Here is a 19,163-nt window from a genome sequence, read left to right on the forward strand (position 1 = left end):
CCACTCCCTGGATTTGAACCTGCAACCTTTCAGTCGACAAGCTCAGCAGTTTAACCATATATTCAATATCCCAAAAACTTAAAAATTCTGGCATAGACACTAAGAACTGGGAAGCCCTGGCCCTTGAGCGCTCCAGCTGGAGGTCAGCTGTGACCAGCAGTGCTGCAGAATTTGAAGAGGCACGAATGGAGAGTGGAAGAGAGAAATGTGCCAGGAGGAAGGCACGTCAAGCCAACCCCGACCGAAACTGCCTTCCACCTGGAAACCAATGCCCTCACTGTGGGTGAAGATGCAGGTCAAGAATAGGGCTCCACAGCCACCTACGGATCCACAAGAACACTGATCATGGAAGACTATCCTACTCATCCAACGAGGGATCGCCTAAGAAGATCCCAAAAACTAGAGCTGATAGGCTGGTGCCATTTTTGGAATCAGCAGGTCAAATATATTCAGGTCTAATAAGTGAGGCACCAAAATATGTGTTGGGCAGTGTTATTGTTTTATGTAAATTAAGCCGTGGAAGAAAGGACTCTGCAATGTAATGGAGTCTAGACTTTAAAGAAAGTTTTGCAATCTGCTTTGGCCAGGGAGTGGTCAGCAGGAATCTGTCAGAAATACTAAAAGTTAACTAGGCATTTTTAATTACAAAAATGTGAGTCAAGCACTGAAAGGGTTAAATGGATACAATCACTCAGCAAAAGGTACAATTCAATATAACCAGGTGTGCCTGTAGCTTAGTACCCTCAGTTTGTAGAGAGTCTATGTGGGAGAAGGGCCTCAGAGTATTAGTAGGCCTCAGTATGAGAAGGCCTCTGTGTTAGTTCACCTCAGAGTATGAGGGGCGTTAGTCTGAGAGACCTCAGTGTGAATGGCCTCCGTATGAAGAGGCTTCAGTTTGAGATAGGCCTCAGTGTGAGAGATCTCAAGATGAGAAGGCTCCAGTGTTAGTAAGCCTCAGTATGAGGATGGCCTGGTGTGAGAAGTTTCAGTGAGAGGAGCCTCAGATTGAAGACCTCTTGTGTGAAGCTCCTGTGTAGAGGCTGCTGTGTGTAAAAAGCTCCTGTTAAGTTAGCTAAGAGAGGCCTGTGTGTTAGTTCACTTCAGTGTATGAGGGGCATTAGTTTGAGAGAGACCTCCGTGTGAGTGGCCTCAGTGTGAGAGATCTCAAGATGAGAAGGCTCCAGTGTTAGTAGGCCTCAGTGTGAGGATGGCCTGGTGTGAGAAGCTTCAGTGAGAGGAACCCCAGATTGAAGACCTCTTGAGTGAAGCTCCTGTGTAAAGGCTACTGTGTGTAAAAAGTTCCTGTTAAGTTCGCTGAGAGAGGCCTCTGTGTTAGTTCACCCCAGTGTATGAGGGGCATTAGTCTGAGAGAGACCTCAGTGTGAGAGACCTCAGTATGAAGAGGCTTCAGTTTGAGATAGGCCTCAGTGTGAGAGATCTCAAGATGAGAAGGCTCCAGTGTTAGTAGGCCTCAGTGTGAGGATGGCCTGGTGTGAGAAGTTTCAGTGAGAGGAGCCTCAGATTGAAGACCTCTTGTGTGAAGCTCCTGTGTAGAGGCTGCTGTGTGTAAAAAGCTCCTGTTAAGTTAGCTAAGAGAGGCCTGTGTGTTAGTTCACTTCAGTGTATGAGGGGCATTAGTCTGAGAGAGACCTCCGTGTGAGTGGCCTCAGTGTGAGAGATCTCAAGATGAGAAGGCTCCAGTGTTAGTAGGCCTCAGTATGAGGATGGCCTGGTGTGAGACGTTTCAGTGAGAGGAGCCTCAGATTGAAGACCTCTTGTGTGAAGCTCCTGTGTAAAGGCTGCTGTGTGTAAAAAGCTCCTGTTAAGTTTGCTGTGAGAGGAAGCTCAGTGAGAGCGAAGATTTTTATCTGCATGAGAAAGAAGCTCAGCGCGGAAGCAAAGAAGGAAGTACAAATAACTTTGTGTTCCTGTAAATAGTGCAACCTTATTATTCTGCTATAAAGAAAAGCTTCCAAAGGAAGATATAACGTTGGTCTGTATGTTGTTGTTCTTTTTATCACTTTTGTTACGGGTGCTGGGTCACACTGCTACTAGTAAGTTACTCTGCTGTGCATTTGTGGAGGGGGTCTTTTGTTAATAAGCCCACTCGCCCAACAGAATTGTTCACACACATTCTAACCCAGATGATCTCCAACAATTTAAAAACACTGATAGTCATTTTTGTTTTCTGCTGACTATCAGCAGATTCATTGTGAATTAATAAATTAGGAGAACAAACAATTGAGAAAAAATTAATGTGAGATTCTCAGGAAGCTGGATGCTGGGCCCCTTGGGTAGCTTTTCTACACTCTTGCAGAATAGAAGAACAAACACAGCACTATTCCTAGGCAGCTGTCTGAAAACCAAGCATCATCCAAGCCTAGCATGTTTGGGGTCTGTTCTACAGCCGTCTGGATTTTGAGGCAGACAGTGGGAAGCACAAACCCACACTGTCCTCAAAAACAGAGTGTGCTCCAACAACTCAGCTGCAGAAATATTCTGGCTAGGAGAGAGGCAAGCCAAGAGACCACGAGTTCAAACATCTCCAAGGAAGACACAGCAGGAGGTGCTCTGCAAACCGCAACCATCTTGAGCCTACGCAAATCATAACATGGATACAGCACTCCTGGCCTTTTCAACAGGGTAATTGTAAAGGTCATTCTCCTCCAGCATCAATCACCCTGAAAGTTTGAGGTAGTACATTGATATTGTTACTAGCTTTACCCGCCACACGTTGCTGTGGCCAGCCTTTTCTCCCTCTTAGAATCATAGAATCAAAGCTTCTTTCACTCCTTTCTTCATTCCATTTTCTTCTTTCCTTTCTTCCTTCTCTACCTGTTTACTTCCTTCCTTAGCTGTTTGCTTTCATCCTTCCTTCTCCTTATTTCTTTCCTTCCCTGCGTCTTTCTCTCCTTCTTTCTCTTTTTCCTTTCCTGCGTCTTTCCGCCCTTCCCTTTTTTCTTTCCTTCTCTCCTCCTTCCTTCTGTACCTCTTTCCTTCCTCCTCCCTTTTTCTTTTCCTTCCTCTTTGTCTCCTTTCTCCCCTCTCTTTCTCTTTCCTTCCTTCCTTCGCTCTGTAGTTCCATACTTCCTTATCTTTCTTTCTTTCCTTCCCTTCCTTTCTCTTCTTCATTTGCTTTCTTTCCTCCCTTGCATTTTCTTCTGTCCTTTCTTCCTTCCTTTCCTTCGTTCCTACACCTTCCCTTCCACTCCTTTCTTCTTCCTTCCTTCCTTCCTTCCTTTCTCCCTTGTTTCCCATGCTCCTACTCTCTCTTTCTTCTTTCTTTCCTACCTTTCTTCCCTCATATACTTTCCCAACTTCTCCTTCCTTCCTTTTTCATACACCTTCCCTTCCCTCCTTTTGTTTATTTCCTACCTTTCTTCTCTGATATACCGGCCTTCCTTCTTTCCTTCCTTCCTTCCTACACCTTCCCTTCCCACTTTTCTTCTTTCTTTCCTTATTTCCTTCCTATTTACACCCCTTCCCCTCATTTCCGTCCTTCCTTCCCTCACCCGTTCCTCATCGTCCCCGATGGTGGGGTCCTTCCTTCCCTGGAGCCAGACGGCGGTGTCATGTTGTCATTGGCCACCTTGATTAACACCTTGCAGCTTCAAAGCCTGGCTGCTTCTTGCCTGGGGGACTCCTTTGTTGGGAGGTGCCAGCTGGCCCTAATTGTTTGGAATTCCCCTGTTTTCTGTGTCTTGCTCTTTATTTACTGTCCTGATTTTAAAGTTTTTAAATACTGGTAGCCAAATTTTTTTCATTTTCATGGTTTCCTCCTCTCTGTTGAAATTGTCCACATGCTTGTGGATTTCAATGGCTTCTCTGTGTATTCTGTAAGAGTGGTCCAGCATTTCTGTATTCCCAAATAATATGCTGTGTCGAGGAATCAAGGAACATAAAAGGCACTCCAGATTCATCCAACCAGAGAAACCAACCACAGCAGAGCACTTGATGAACCAACCTAGACACAGCATATTATTTGAAAACACAGAAATGCGGGACCACTCTCACAACCATCATGTCAGACTACACAGAGAAGCCATTGAAATCCACAAGCATGTGGACAATTGCAAAAGAAAGGAGGAAACCATGAAAATAAACAAAATCTGGCTACCAGTATTTAAAAACTCTAAAATGAGGACAGTAAACAAAGTGCAATACTCAAACAAGAGGGAAGTTCCTGACATGAAACAATCAGGGCCAGCTAATCACATCCGGACAAAGGACTCCCCCAGGAAGAAAGAAGCCAGGCTTTGAAGCTGCAAGGCCATCCAATGCTAAATCAAGGTGATCAGTTGCAACATTCACACTTCCCTCAAGAAGACAAGAGTTCTTTCTCCCATGCAGTCTGTGACACGTAGTCACTTTCCTCCCTAAATTTTTGGGCCCTGAAGCAGGCAAGAATTTGGCCCCTAGAATTTCCAAAGTTAATGAGTGCTGACATCTGGTCCTAAGATGAAACATGATGAGGTAAAGGACTCTTACAGGGAAGGTAAGTAAAGTGAGAGGTTGAGAGGCATTCATAGATAGGAACAAATTTTGACCCTTCTACAAGACTGAGGTTCTCCCAAGCTCTTTCCCAAAATCTAGAGCAACCCACCAGGCGTTTGGCCTCCTTCTCCTTCTTCCGCTGCCGTTCTGTCTTCTTTTCTCCTGCTGCTGTCCTGGGAAATGGAGAAACAGAGGCAGAGTCTTCTGGCAGGTTGTCCTCTTGGGGCTTTACGGGGCCCTCCTGTCTCTCCTCGCTGTCAGAGTCCTCCTCCAAGAGTCCCTCGCATTGTTCCTGGAAAACGGTTTCCTGAAAAATAGTTGCAAAGTAAGTCAGTGGCAAAACACACCCAAACACCTTGCCTATATTCCTTCAGGTAGCTGGCTGGGGATAAAAATAATAATAATATTTATTTTTATGAATAGTTTGAAAAAGCCTAATAAAAATCATTAAAAATTATTATTATTATTTGAAACACAACAAGATGAGTCCACAGCAGACACTCTGCTGGATGTATTATTATTATTATTATTATTATTATTATTATTATTATTATTATTACAACTGTGCTTTTTTGTCAATAATAATAATAATGATAATAATACAGCCAGCTGTGTCTGCTGTGGAATCATCTTGTTGTGTTTCTCGTCACAGCAAACGAGATCTATATGCTGGATTTCGTATCACAAAATCACAAGTCAAACACTTCCCAAGCATCTAGGACTGTGTGATGTATTTTCAAATTATCATCATCATCATCATCATTATTTTATTACATGTCTCCTCTTGTGGCTTGAGGCAGGGTAGAGCAACATCAAAACAAGACATAAAGCATTATTAAAACACATACAACAAGATACACAGAGTTAAAATACAATTTTAAAATGCCCACAGATTAATGTAAACACAGTCGCCCAAAATAGGGACCATCCTCACCTCAGGACCAGAGTAAAGAACTAGGGCTGACAAGGTGCCTACCTTCCAAGATAAGATAGCATCCCTGCAAGGTAAGATAGCATCCCTGCAAGCCTGCCAATCCCAGCCCGCTTGCCCACTCTTCCACAGGCCGTGGGCTTCCCTTGCGTGTGGGAGGCGGCTGCTGAGTGCCAGGCCCTGGCACCTCTGGGCTGGATTACTTTCTAGTGCTCAGAGGCCAGCACATCTCCTTAAACTGATACAGACTTGAAAGGCTCAGGCCTATTAAGAGGCTAAATATATGCTTTTCTCCAAGCCAAGTATCAAGGTGAGGGGAACGAAAGACAAAAAGGGGGCTGTGCCAAGATATCACCTTTTCCTGGTCATCTCATTAAAAAAATAGGAAACTACACAGGTGAGTAAAGCTTTCAAGTGCCAAGAAGGCAGGAGGGATCTCTTTCAAGAGCCAAGGAGGAAAGCAGGTTGCTCTAAACCTGCCAAGCTTTTTCTCTTGGGCTCATCTAAAAAAATGCACTTGATGATTTTGGCACTTCAGCTAATATGCAGAATAATCACAGGGTGTCCCAAACCTGCACCTGTTGGTAAGACTCTACAAGTTATCTGGAAAAAGTTGATTAAACTAGCAGCAACTTCCCCTCCCGATGCTTGCTGCTAACTGTGAGAGAAATAAAGCTAAACAATATGAAAGCCACCCACTGCAAGGCTATCAGCCTCCTCCCAGTAGACTCAAATCAAGGAAAATAATAATAATAATAATAATAATAATAATAAGCTGACACGATATGAGGATTTAAAAATCGAACTGCAAAGATCTGGCACAAACCAGTAAAGGTGGTCCCAGTGGTGATCGGCACACTGGGTGCCGTGCCTAAAGACCTTGGCCTGCACTTAAACACAATCAACGCTGACAAAATTATCATCTGCCAGCTGCAGAAGGCCACCTTACTGGGGTCTGCACGCATTATTTGCCAATACATCGCAGAGTCCTAGACACTTGGGAAATGTCCGACGTGTGATCCAATTCAACAGCCAGAAGAGTGTCTGCTGTGGATTCATCTTGTTTGTTTCAAATAATAATAAACTTTATTTATACCCACCACCATCTCCCCAAAGGGGACTTGGGGCAGCTAACATGAGGCCAAGCCCAAAAATAATACAGCACAGTTAAGACACAAAACTATAGAAAACTGCATCACAACAAAATACATAAAGTAACAAAATAAAATAAACATTGCAAAATAACATAATAAAATCAAACACAAAGGGCAGGCCAAATGTACAGGATAAAATGTTAAAACATTAAAAACCCTGGGTGAGATAGGAATAGAAAAAGTGTATTTGAGAGGGAGAAGCCCCAGAAGGAGGAGCAGCGGGGTTTGGCTTCATGAGAACCACGACTCCTCTAAATGTTCCCCCAGCAACAGCAAGAGCATCCCTGTGGGCATCAAAATCAGGCAATCCCAACTGGATGGCCCTTCATAAAGGTCTGATTCCAGGGGCAAAACAAGAATGGTCAACTTGCAAGTCTCTGGACAGACTCAGAAGTGGAGTGGGCAAATCAAAAGACAACCTGGCAAAATGGCACTACCTAAAAGTATCTTCCACCTTGTGTGACTGTAGAGCAGAACAGACAACTCTGCATCTGTATGCTTGCCCACAATGCCCTGCCTCGTGCACAAAGAACTGTGTAATTGCATTTTATTTTTTATATTAAGAACTTTAAAAATTGTAGCATAACTTGCCTTGCATCCCAGAATGGGGAAAGACAGGATATACACAACACTATGTAACACAGTTTTTGTTCCTGGGTTATCAATGTCATTTCCTAATTGGTTCTATCATACAAACATGGAACTTTGTTTTTTGGTGTGCATGAAAGGTTGAAAATGGCCGATGAAAGTTTAAATATGGCACATTGAAATGGCAGCCACAAACTTTCTGGAGTACAACTACTTCCAAGTAAGTATTGCAAGATTAAATAGGAAATAAGGCCCTCTGGTGGCACAGCGGGTTAAACCGCTGAGCTACTGAACTTGCTGACCAAAAGGATGCTTTCCTTCCTTCCCTTTTGGGGAAAGTGCTCACCTGAGTGGGGGCCTCAGCCGCTGTGGGAAAATTCAGCTGACGCTCCAGTTTATCCTCCGCCTTCTGTCTCTTCACTTCAACCTCATGGGCCTGGAGCAGCAGCGCCTTTCCAGGTACAAGAATAAAGATACAAATAGCTGTCAGGAGTAAGATAATTGCTATCCATATTAAATCAGCAGCCCCCAACCCTATTTGGAATATACCATGGCAATTTCCCAGCATATCCTCTGAACTTTCAAGATACCTGGTGAGATTGGAAACTGGGGTTGTAAGACCCTCCTGGTGCGATGACCTCCACAGCTGGCAATTGCGATGGCTTCTTCTTCATCCTCTCTGGCCGCTAAATAATAAAGAACAGAAATCGTATCATTGTGCAGCCCCAGTCTTCCTACAACCCAGTGCTCCAAGTTTGCAAGTTATTTTTGGGCTACGACTGCCAAGAAGCCAAAATGAGTTGTGACTCAGCTGGAACCACCGACACAGACTGATAGTGTTGTGACTCAAATGGGGTCTCAGAGTGTTTCTGACAAGGATGATGGGATTCAGGTTCACAATCAGGTTCAAATGTTTCTGTTGTAAACAATGAGGAACAGGGTGTGCAAGTTCAGTTTCCCACAGCAGGGAATGATGTTTTTGATACTGAAACTAGCCAGGTGCAAATTGACTCAGAAAAAGAGGACAGTTCTCAGCCTGATAGTAGGCAGGAAGGCAACCAGGCTGACACTAACGAGCAGCCTGACCTTGATGAAACAGGAATCTTAGATCGGGCTGACCATTTGGAATTCAGAGTTCGAAGGAGTGTGAGAATAGCCAACAAGAAGGAGGTCCGAGGCCAAAGAAATGCTTTCATGTATTGCAAAGGGTATTAAACAGGGTGTTTGAAAACAAACCTTTGCCTCAGCAACTTCTCACTCACGAGCTTGTGCTCGTTTTCCTGTGTCCATGGTCTTGGGATTTTGTCATGTTCTCATGGGACTTTGTTTTGTTGGCGCCATTTGGAATTCTGCTTTACAGTGCTATGTTTTATTGATCTTTGGAACATTATTTGCTTTTTAAACTTTTCACCTTTACTTTTTAATAAACTACAAAAACTTCAGTTTGTGTGCACCTATTATAGGTGAACCTATTCTGAGATGCAACAAAATGCATGATCACTAGGCATGTGTGATCCATTAAAAATGGTTCTAAGCTCCTTTCAAAAATAGGGGGGCGCTGGCGCTTTGTTTCTAAAGTCTCTCCTAATTTTTGGAACTCCAATGAAACTTATGTACTTCATTACTGCCGGTCGCGCATGTGCAATAGAGAAAACATCACTGTCCATGGGGAGACTTGAAAGGTTTCTCTCTCCATCTTTTGAGCTATCCTGATGAAACTTGCTACACTGGTAGAACATATTTAGCACAGTTAGCTCACCAAATTTCAGAACATTTGACTTATCCATGGAATTTTGGCAAATTTTCAAAGTTTTCATAAACAATATTTTAATTTAAAAACTATAAGAGCTATCTACTTGAATTTTATATACAATCCACAAGATAACGAGGGAATAAAGCCCTGGAAGTTTCAGAAAGATTCACACATCTACAAATTTTTGGGGATTTTTAAAAGTTTAGATCAAAACATTTTATCCCCCCAAAAAGGGACAATAGCAATCCCCTTGAATATCCGTCCGTCTTTATGACACACAACCACATAACTTCAACTTAGCATAGATACTCTTAACTTACTTACTTTAGCCCTTTTTGCATATATTTATTTAGACTAACTCTAAACAGCAACTGCAAGACCAGCCTCATTTGAGTCTGAAGCAGCTTTGCATTCTGGGAAATGTAGTTTACGGCAGGGCCTTTCCAAACTAGAGCTAAGATGGCTGTGGTTATTCACGCCTACAGTTGCCTTCCTTATGGTGGAGTTGGCAAGGAATGAGATGTAAAAAGCACTTGATGTTATCTTGGCTTTGCCAAAGTTGCTTAATGGTTATAGTGAAAATTAGACTGACCTTGGGAGACATCTGAATGTTACAGAACATTTACAAAAAATAAAAATAGGCAAGTGATTCAAATTCTAAATTCCACCTTTCCTGCATACTTCAGAAATAGCTCCATATGCACAAATTTTACAAATCAGATGCGAGTTCTGAATTTTATTCTGAATTATGCATCAACCTAATGATTACAGGTCATTTCCACTGAGCAATTCTGAGAACAGTAGTCCAAAAACCAGGAACTTCCCCCAGTTCTGCTCACAGCTTCCTCCTGTTCAGAAAGTGGCCATCCACTTACCTTGACTGGCTTTTTTTGGGTCTGTTCTAAAAACCAGATATCATTTCCAGCCAGGGCTTGGTCCAGTGGATCTGTGAAACGGAAGATAGAAAAGAGAATTATAAAACTGATAAACACCCCAAAGCCCGTGTCTCTTCTGAAAGGGACAGAATGTGTTTTACTCCAGCTGCCAATTGGAAGCTGGGGGAAGAATGAGAATTATTGACATATTGACATTATTGACATACAACAGGGCTATATACTCTCATCCTATCTATTCAACTTGTATGCAGAACACATCATGTGACGTGCGGGGCTTGATGAATCTAAGGCTGGAGTTAAAATTTCTGGAAGAAAAATTAACAACCTTAGATATGCAGATTATTCCACTTTGGCAGCCAAAAACAAGGAGAAGCTGAGGATTCTTATAACTAAGGGGAAATAAGAAAGTGCAAAAGCTGGGTTGCAGTAAAATGTTTTTAAAGAACCAAGATTATGGCACCCAGACTGATTGATAACTAGCAAACAGAGGGAGAAAACATGGAGGCAGTGACAGACATTGTATTTCTAGGCGCAAAGATTGCTTTGCAAACTGCAGCCAGAAAATCAGAAGACATTTACTTCTTGGGAGGACAGCAATGACCAATCTCAACAAAATAGTTGAGAGTAGAAAAATCACACTGGCAATGAAGATCTGCATAGAATCATAGAATTGGAAGAGACCTCATGGGCCATCCAGTCCAACCCCCTGCAAGAAGCAGGAAAATTGTATTTAAAGCACCCCTGACAGATGGCCATCCAGCCTCTGCTTAAAAGCTTCCAAAGAAGGAGCCTATATCACACTCCGGGGCAGAGAGTTCAATTGCCAAACGGCTCTCACATTCAGGAAGTTCTTCCTAATGCTCAGGTGGAATCTCCTTTCCTGTCGTTTGAAGCCACTGTTTCATTGCATCCTAGTCTCCAGGGCAGCAGAAAACAAGCTTGCTTCCTCCTCCCTATGACTTCCTCTCACATATTTATACATGGCTATCATGTCTCCTCCTAGCCTTCCCTTCTTCAGGCTAAATATGTCCAGCTCTCCAAGCTGCTCTTCATGGGGCTTGTTCTCCAGACCCTTGATTATTTTAGTCTCCCTCCTCTGGATACATTCCAGCTTGTCAATATCTCTCTTCAGTTGTGGTGCTCAGAAATGGATACAATATTCCAGGTGTGATCTAACCAAGACAGACTTCTTCCTTCCTTTTAGTCGCCGAGCATTTTCTGATCTTCTTTATGGCATCGTAAAATACCTCCCCCACTTTTTAGCGGTACCTAATTTTTCTAATTACAGCTAAAGCTGTTTTTGAATTGCTTAGGTAAACAATGAGATAGGGTGTCATTTGGCAGCTCATGCCAATCTGGGGTTTGAACTTGCAACCTTTTGGTTGATAGATCTTACAATTGCTGACGATTTACCAGATGTGCTAAGCAACATATCTTTATCTCAAACATTTAGAGCAGGACGAGGTGTAACTTTAAATGTCAGAAAAAAGCTACGGACTGAAACGGGCATCCAATTTGCCCCTGCAAACTTGCTGGTGAAATGATAGGAATGAGAACTAAGTTTGAACTAAGCACCTGATAGTAATCGGAAAGCATCATTACATCTGTTTCAGCACTTCTCACCAACAGCGCACGATTAGAGCCTTCCTTTCATGCTAATCACCTTGACTGCGGGGCACCAACCTGTGTTAAGTGGAAACTAATCCTTCTTAAGTGACACTGAGTTCCTGTTGGGACTACCTTAAAATCTGAGGATTAAAGCGAGGCTCAGCAAAAGGAATAAAAAGCCCGCAGTGACCAAGGCGAGAGGATGATGGGTGAGACCAAAGGATCCCAATCCCTCCCTGTCAACAGAGGTAATCCTACTCTGTGGTGTTGCTCTGTTTTGGCAATGGCTGGAGGCCCAGGCAGAAAGCGTGGGAAGGCAGTCACGTTCTGGTTGGGAAAGGCTGGCCTCGGGGCAGGTCAGGGTACGATCTAAGACACTAAGATTAGCCTTGAACCCTTGACCCAGCAGATCGGGGGCAGGTTGGGAGAAGAAGAGGGGGAAACAAGGAGAAAAGGCAGATCGGATAAAACAGATCTGGGAGATAGAAGACGGCTCATCAGGTAGGATGTAACTGTCAAAAATAACGGCAGGAGACCATTTGGAGATGAGGATGACACCTGGCACCCACCGCCCTCTTTTCCTGAGCCAGAACTCCATGGGAAAGGAACCTAAGAATGTGTGGGAGTGATTCCCTGCTGGGAGGAAATCCAACAGACACCACTAGGACTATTGGCTTTTCTTCTAAGGGAGAAATGGGATTCTCCTTGCCACTGAGCCATACTCCAACCCCATCTATATGAATAAAAATGTAACGTTTGTTTGTGAGATTAACATAACTCAAGAACCAGTGGACGAATTGACACCAAATTTGGACACAAGACAATCCAATGTATGTCCTTCACTCAAAAAAAATGATTTTGTCATTTGGGAGTTGTAGTTGCTGGGATTTATAGTTCATCTACAATCAAAGAGCATTCTGAACCCCACCAACAATGAAATTGGGCCAAACTTGGCACACAGTTCTCCCATGACCAACAGAAAATACTGGAAGGGTTTGGTGGGCAGTGTCCTTTGGTTTTGGAGTTGTAGTTCACCTACATCCAGAGAGTACTGTGGACTCAAACAAGGATGGATCTGGACCAAACTCTACACGCCTACTCAATATGCCCAAATGTGAATACTGGTGGAGTTTTGGGGAAAATAGAATCTTGACATTTGGGAGTTGTAGTTGCTGGTATTTGTAGTTCACGTACAATCACAGAGCATTCTGAACCCCACCAACGATAGAATTGAGCCAAACCTCCCACACAGAACCCCCATGACTACCAGAGTGGGCCACAGCAACACGTGGCAGGGGACGGCTAGTATTATATAAGACACCAACCTACTTGCATTCAGTGTTCATTTCCCCATCAGGTCTTATTTCTATGCACGCTTCATAGGTACAAGGAAACACTAACAGATATTACATTAAAGACTGGAATCACACAGCCCTCCAGATATTGATAGGTTACAAGTTTTAGCTGTCTTCCACATTACGGTTTTTCTGTCTAGGACTGTGGAGACTTGTAGCCCAGCAACGCCTGGAAGGCACTGGGACCTCATTTGAATTAGATCCAAAAATGTTTAAATATATACAATGGAACAGAGAATGATCAAGAGAGAAGAGAGACCCAAAAGTTGTCTTAGAGATTTCCCAAAATACTAAGCCAGCGTTTCTCAGCCTTTGGGTCAAGACCCGTGGGGGTTGTGAGGGGTCACTAAAAACCTCCAGAAAACACTTTATTTTCTGTTGGTCATGGGGGTTCTGTGTGGGAAGTATGGCCCATTTCTATCATTGGCGGGGTTCAGAATGCTCTTTGATTGTAGGTAAACTATAAATCCCAGCAACTACAACTCCCCAAAATCCACCAGTGTTCACGTTTGGGCATATTGAGCATTTGTGTCAAGTCTGGTCCAGACCCATCACTGTTTGAGTCCACAATGCACTCTGGATGTAGGTGAACTACAACTCCAAAACTCAAGGTCAATGCCCACCAAACCCTTCCAGTATTTTATGTTGGGTCATGGAAGTTCTGTGTGCCAAGTTTGCTTCAATTCCATCAGTGGTGGTGTTCAGAATGCTCTTTGATTGTAGGTGAACTATAAATCCCAGCAACTACAACTATCAAATGACAAAATCAATCCCCCAAACCCCACCAGTATTCAAATTTGGGCGTATCCAGTATTTGTGCTAAATTTCGTCCAGTGAATGAAAATACACCCTGCATATCAGACATTTACATTACATTTCATAACAGCAGCAAAATTAGTTATGAAGTAGCAACAAAAATAATTTTATATTTTGGGGTCATTGCAACCTGAGGAACTTATCAAGGGGTTGCGGCATTAGGAAGGTTGAGAACCATCACCTTACTAAGCCAATGCGTTCGCTAAGCTGCTGGCAAGTGCTGCCCTCTCCTGTCAGCGGCATGAAGGGCACCTGACTCCATCCAGGACCATTTTCCCCAGGCCAGTGGTCTCTAGATGTGCTCAACTGTCATTCTCACCACCCCCAAAAGAACAGCTACAGGACTAATAGAAAATGCACACATTGGAAAGGGACAGCAAGTCTGAGAAGATAGAAAGTGCAACCCAAAGAATGAAGCTGGAAAAAAGCATGCATCTTGTACCATAAGATGGAAAGAAAAGGTAAGGGAGTGGACTGCAGGTATGTTATTGGGAATCTGAAAGGATGACCTCCAGGATGGAAGAGATTAACAGTGTAACTCCTTATATGACAAACTAAGCCATGTGAAAACCCATACAGATACAATACTCAAACCTTCCAATCGGAGATTTATGACACTGAACATCTGAGTCTATGAAAGGTTATGCTACCAACATCATTCTCTCACTTGATTATCTCAATCTCAAAGGTGCCTCAAAATCCCTTTGCATACTGATATTCCAGACCAACACACCTATGTATTCGAACTGTCGACTCTTTGCAATGCTAGCAGGCCTCCAGGAAAGCAACTGGTGGCTGCTGTGCTAACACATTAAGACAAGATAGGTCTATGGTCTGATCCAGCACAACTCTCGCATTTTTACAAAGCAGCCCTACCAAAGGACTCACATTGCACTGATATATTTAATGATAACCCCCCATTCCCTTCTAGAAATGAAAAGGGCATTTTCCTACTAGATCTAAGAAGAGACCTTCCAAAATTCCAGACCTCTGTTTCAAACTTGTTCTGAACTTACTTGACTCTGACCAAATATCATAAAAACCCCTGGAGGGGTTGGTGCCTCGGCCAGCTTCCTCAGGTTGGGCTTTTGGTGTGGGGCCTTTCCTCAGCCTCTCCTGAAGGAGGCGCTCTTTCCGGGGGAGCTGCCCTTTCTCTGCCAGCTTCTCCCAAAGCTGTTGCCTCTTCCTCAGCTTCTTGGCATTGGGGACCTGGTGGGAAAGGATGCTGAGAAGGACAAAAAGAAAGTAAGGCTCAGTCAACCAAGCGGCTTTAGAACTCTGGCCACTTTTTTCCAGAAGCCAGAAAACCACCATCAGCTTATATCTCCAATAACTTCCCTCCATTTAGCCACTGCCTCTGTGTGCTTTTCCCTTCTGCACTCATTGCATACGCCAACACAGCTATGCCACTGCAATGCACCAACTAGGCTGTGGATCACTGTTTAACAGACTTACTGTTATTCAGTTATTTCTAATAACTAATCATTTATCCCTCCCCTCCCTTCCTAGACCACCAACAGTTTTCCCTTCAAGATCCATACCCAAGAAATGGCTTATTAGGGTCTCCTAAAAAGAATGTGTGCGTTCACAGATTTCATCATGTGCGTGTGCATACAAACAATTTGAGCAAGATGTCAGAGAAAACTTACTCTTTGGGTGGAGGCACTTTGGAGTCTGGCTGCAGGATCAAGTCAATCTTCAAAGGCTTGTGTTTGGCATGCTTCTGTTTTTGAACTGAGACAAAAGCACACAAAACAAATGTATAATTATAGGAACAAACCACACACACAATAAAAATATAAAATTAGTACTCAAAGGAGGCTGTGTTATGTGCCACTCTACTCTATCAGGCTAGACTGGAGGGTACATGTGACAGGACTTTTTCTGTAGCAGTATCACACCTGTGGAAACTCCTGAGAGAGGATGAACTTCTCCATCATATTTCTGCATTTCTGGCAGATTGTGAAAGCTGCAGTATTTCATATGACCCTGGGATATTAAAACTATGAATGTATGCTCTGGCTTTATACATAACATTTTGCCTTTGTAAAGAGGAATTTCAAATGCTTTAAATGCTTTTAAAGCTATTTCTTTAATCAACCAATCAATGTATACCAAGACAATCTGTACTGAAAACAAAGGGAAGAGGACAGACCCTTTCCTTCAAATCCAACCTCCCCTTCATTTAGTATCTCCAACCTAAGTTGATCAATTTTTGTCCATTCAACTTACCTTTTGCTTCACTGCCAACGTCTACAAAGAAAAGACTCTCGTTTGGTTTCTCTGACACAGGTCCTCTGGAAAGAAAAGCCAGCCCATGAGTTCTCAACACAGATGTTTCCCAGTTTTCAATTACGAGGAAATATTTTGCATTATGAAACAATCAACAACTATAAAACATTCGAAGACCCATATTTTCACCCAACTTTATGTTCAACTAAGTATCTTCACTTACGAAGCCACCTGAAGCAAAGCCCACCCTGCACCAATATAATCATATACTCCCATTTATGAATCCCTTTATGTTTTAGTCATTCTGCTGAATCTTAGTCAACTTGCTGAATCTGCATGGATACTTCTTCACTGTGCCCAGACTGAATTTTGGATCTGCGCTGAGCAGTGGAGCAGGTTAAAAGAGAAGGAGGTCTCCCTGTGCTCAGATGAGAAGTGTGTGCCCCAAGCTGCCCTTTTCTGACTGTTAGGAATTGTGGGAGTTGAAGTCCAAAACACCTGGAGGGCCCAAGTTTGCCCATGCCTGGTTTTACCCTGTAGAATTAAAGCCGTTTGACAATACTTTAACTGCTATGCGATCCCTGTAGTTTGGGAGGCACCAACTCTCTTTGGCATAGGATTAGTGAGCAGAAAGTAAAATAAGGTTTTAACACTTATGGCACTGATTTGACCTGGACTGGATTTTAGATTCTGATTTTAATAGGCATGTGTTAATCAATTGTTTTAATTACTGTTTTAATATTTTAATGTATTGTTGATTGTTTTATTATGATGACACCGTATGGTGTTTGTGAGGTTACCCTGAGTCCCGCCTCGTGGGTGAGAAGGGTGGGGTATAAATATAGGAAACAAATAAATCTCTATAAATAAAAATGTAATGTTAGTTTGTGGGATTAACATAACTGAAAAACCACTGGATGAATTTACACAAAATTTGGACACATACTAACACACACAAAAACCCCAGTGGAATAGACTTCAAAACCCAAAAAATACACCATATATACATATACACATACTCATATATACATTTGCACATGCACACATTCATACACACATGTATATATATATGCACAAACACATACATATATTGTTCATTCAGTCGTCTCCGACTCTTCGTGACCTCATGGACCAGCCCACGCCAGAGCTCCCTGTCGGCCGTCACCACCCCCAGCTCCTTCAAGGTCAGTCCAGTCACTTCAAGGATGCCATCCATCCACCTTGCCCTTGGTCGGCCCATCTTCCTTTTACACCTTCCACTTTCCCCAGCATAATTGTCTTCTCCAGGCTTTGCTGTCTCCTCCTGATGTGGCCAAAGTACTTCAACTTTTTCTCTAGTATCCTTCCCTCCAGTGAGCAGTCGGGCTTTCTTTCCTGAAGTATGGACTGGTTGGATCTTCTCGCTGTCCAAGGCACTCTCAGAACTTTCCTCCAACACCACAGTTCAAAAGCATCGATCTTCCTTCGCTCAGCCTTCCCTAAGGTCCAGCTCTCACATCCGTAGGTGACTACAGGGAATACCATGGCTTTGACTAGGCGGATCTTTGTTGCCAGTCTGATGTCTCTACTCTTTACTATTTTATCGAGACTGGACATTGCTCTCCTCCCAAGAAGTAAGCGTCTTCTGATTTCCTGGCCACAGTCTGCATCTGCAGTAATCTTTGCACCTAGAAATACAAAGTCTGTCACGGCCTCCACATTTTCTCCCTCTATTTTCCAGTTGTCAATCATTCTTGTTGCCATAATCTTGGTTTTTTTTTATGTTTAGCTGCAACCCAGCTTTTGCGCTTTCTTTTTTCACCTTGATTAGAAGGCTCTTCAGCTCCTCCTCGCTTTCAGTCATCAGAGTGGTGTCATCTGCATATCTGAGGTTGTTAATGTTTCTTCCAGCAATTTTCACCCCAGCTTTGCATTCATCAAGCTCCGCACATTGCATGATGTGTTCTGCATACAAGTTAAAAAGGTTGGGTGAGAGGATGCAGCCTTGCCGTACGCCTTTCCCAATCTTGAACCAGTCTGTTGTTCCGTGGTCAGTTCTGACTGTTGCTACTTGGTCCTTGTACAGATTCCTCAGGAGAGAGGGAAGGGGGCTTGGGATGCCCATCCCACCAAGAATTTGCCACATATACACATATATACATATACACTCATATATATATGCCTATGCACACATTCATACACACACGTATATATATGCACACACACATATATGCATATACACATGCACATATACATGCACACATACATATACACAATATGCATGTACACATATAAACGCACAAATACACAAATATACACCACACACGCAAACGCACACATATATATACACACAAAACACATATACATAGACTGGGCCACAGCAACACATGGCAGGGGATGGCTAGTAGGAAACAAACAAGGATTGTCAAACGAGAACTCCAATGTATTGTCGAAGGCTTTCATGGCCGTAATCACTGGGTTGTTGTAGGTTTTTCTGGGCTATATGTCCTTTGTCCCACCCTGGTCATTCCACAGATATATAAACCCATTTTTCCTACTTCCAACAGACCTCACTACCTCTGAGGATGCTTGCCATGGATGCAGGCGAAACGTCAGGAGAAAAATTGCCTCCAGAACATGGCCATATAGCCCGGAAAAACCTACAACAACCCAGAGAACTCCAATGGTTCCCACAGCACTGTCTGGTGTCAAACTGTGTCAATTCTACAATGTAAATGGACGACAGTTTGGGGGTCTCACAACTCTGAGGCCTAGTAGGCCCGAAAGGCCTCGCTCCTCTCACCCCAACTGGCGCAGCTCGGCCGCGTTCTCCTCCAGCCAGTCGCCCAGCTGCCGGCCCAGCTTGGCCTCGGGCCCCCGCCATCGCTTCCAGCCCTTTTTGCGGTTCCTGGGCCCTTTGCCGCCCGCCCGCGCCGAAGGGAGCCGGCTCGGGTCCCGCGAGTTGGGGCCGAAGCCCAGGAAAGCCGCCGAGGAGGAAGACGGAGCAGAAGCCGCCTCTGAGGAGAGCCCTTGGCGAGGCGCCGCCATCTTGGTCCACGAGTAGGCAAAAAGGAAAGACGGAACCGGAAGTCGCCGGCGTGGAAATAGAGAGGGGGAAAAGCCAACTTCCGTTGCCAGGAGCGCCATTTTGTTGAAGGGCGGGACGCTTCACGAGGTAAACTTCCGGTTGAGGAGCTCAAACGCCTTGTGAGGGGAAGCGGAGAAGAGCAGGCCGCTTTGACTTCCGCCGTTACGTCAAAAAAGGAAGGGGAATTCCCGACTGAAATGTTGAAAGGTTGTTTTAGTTGAAGCAACCGGGAAGTATCAGCCAATGGTGAAAGGACCAAGGCAGAGACA

At 43.7% G+C, this 19,163-nt stretch overlaps 1 protein-coding gene across 2 annotated transcripts in view; it reads right to left on the reverse strand.

The window, feature by feature from the left end:
* LOC132780202 (ribosome biogenesis protein NOP53) overlaps positions 1-18,888 on the reverse strand; it is a 30,718-nt gene extending 11,830 nt beyond the window's left edge. For both annotated transcript variants that reach the window (XM_060783780.2, XM_060783781.2), the window contains exons 1-8: positions 18,610-18,888; positions 15,828-15,892; positions 15,245-15,329; positions 14,612-14,820; positions 9,796-9,866; positions 7,758-7,853; positions 7,514-7,618; positions 4,604-4,801 (exon numbers count right to left, since the gene is read on the reverse strand). In XM_060783780.2, coding sequence (XP_060639763.2) covers positions 4,604-4,801; positions 7,514-7,618; positions 7,758-7,853; positions 9,796-9,866; positions 14,612-14,820; positions 15,245-15,329; positions 15,828-15,892; positions 18,610-18,854 — 1,074 coding nt within the window. In that variant the 5' untranslated portion in view covers positions 18,855-18,888. The remainder of the gene's footprint in view (positions 1-4,603; positions 4,802-7,513; positions 7,619-7,757; positions 7,854-9,795; positions 9,867-14,611; positions 14,821-15,244; positions 15,330-15,827; positions 15,893-18,609) is intronic.
* Positions 18,889-19,163: the final 275 nt, after the last annotated feature.

This window comes from Anolis sagrei, chromosome Y (genome assembly GCF_037176765.1).
Source record: "Anolis sagrei isolate rAnoSag1 chromosome Y, rAnoSag1.mat, whole genome shotgun sequence".
NCBI lineage: Eukaryota > Metazoa > Chordata > Lepidosauria > Squamata > Dactyloidae > Anolis > Anolis sagrei.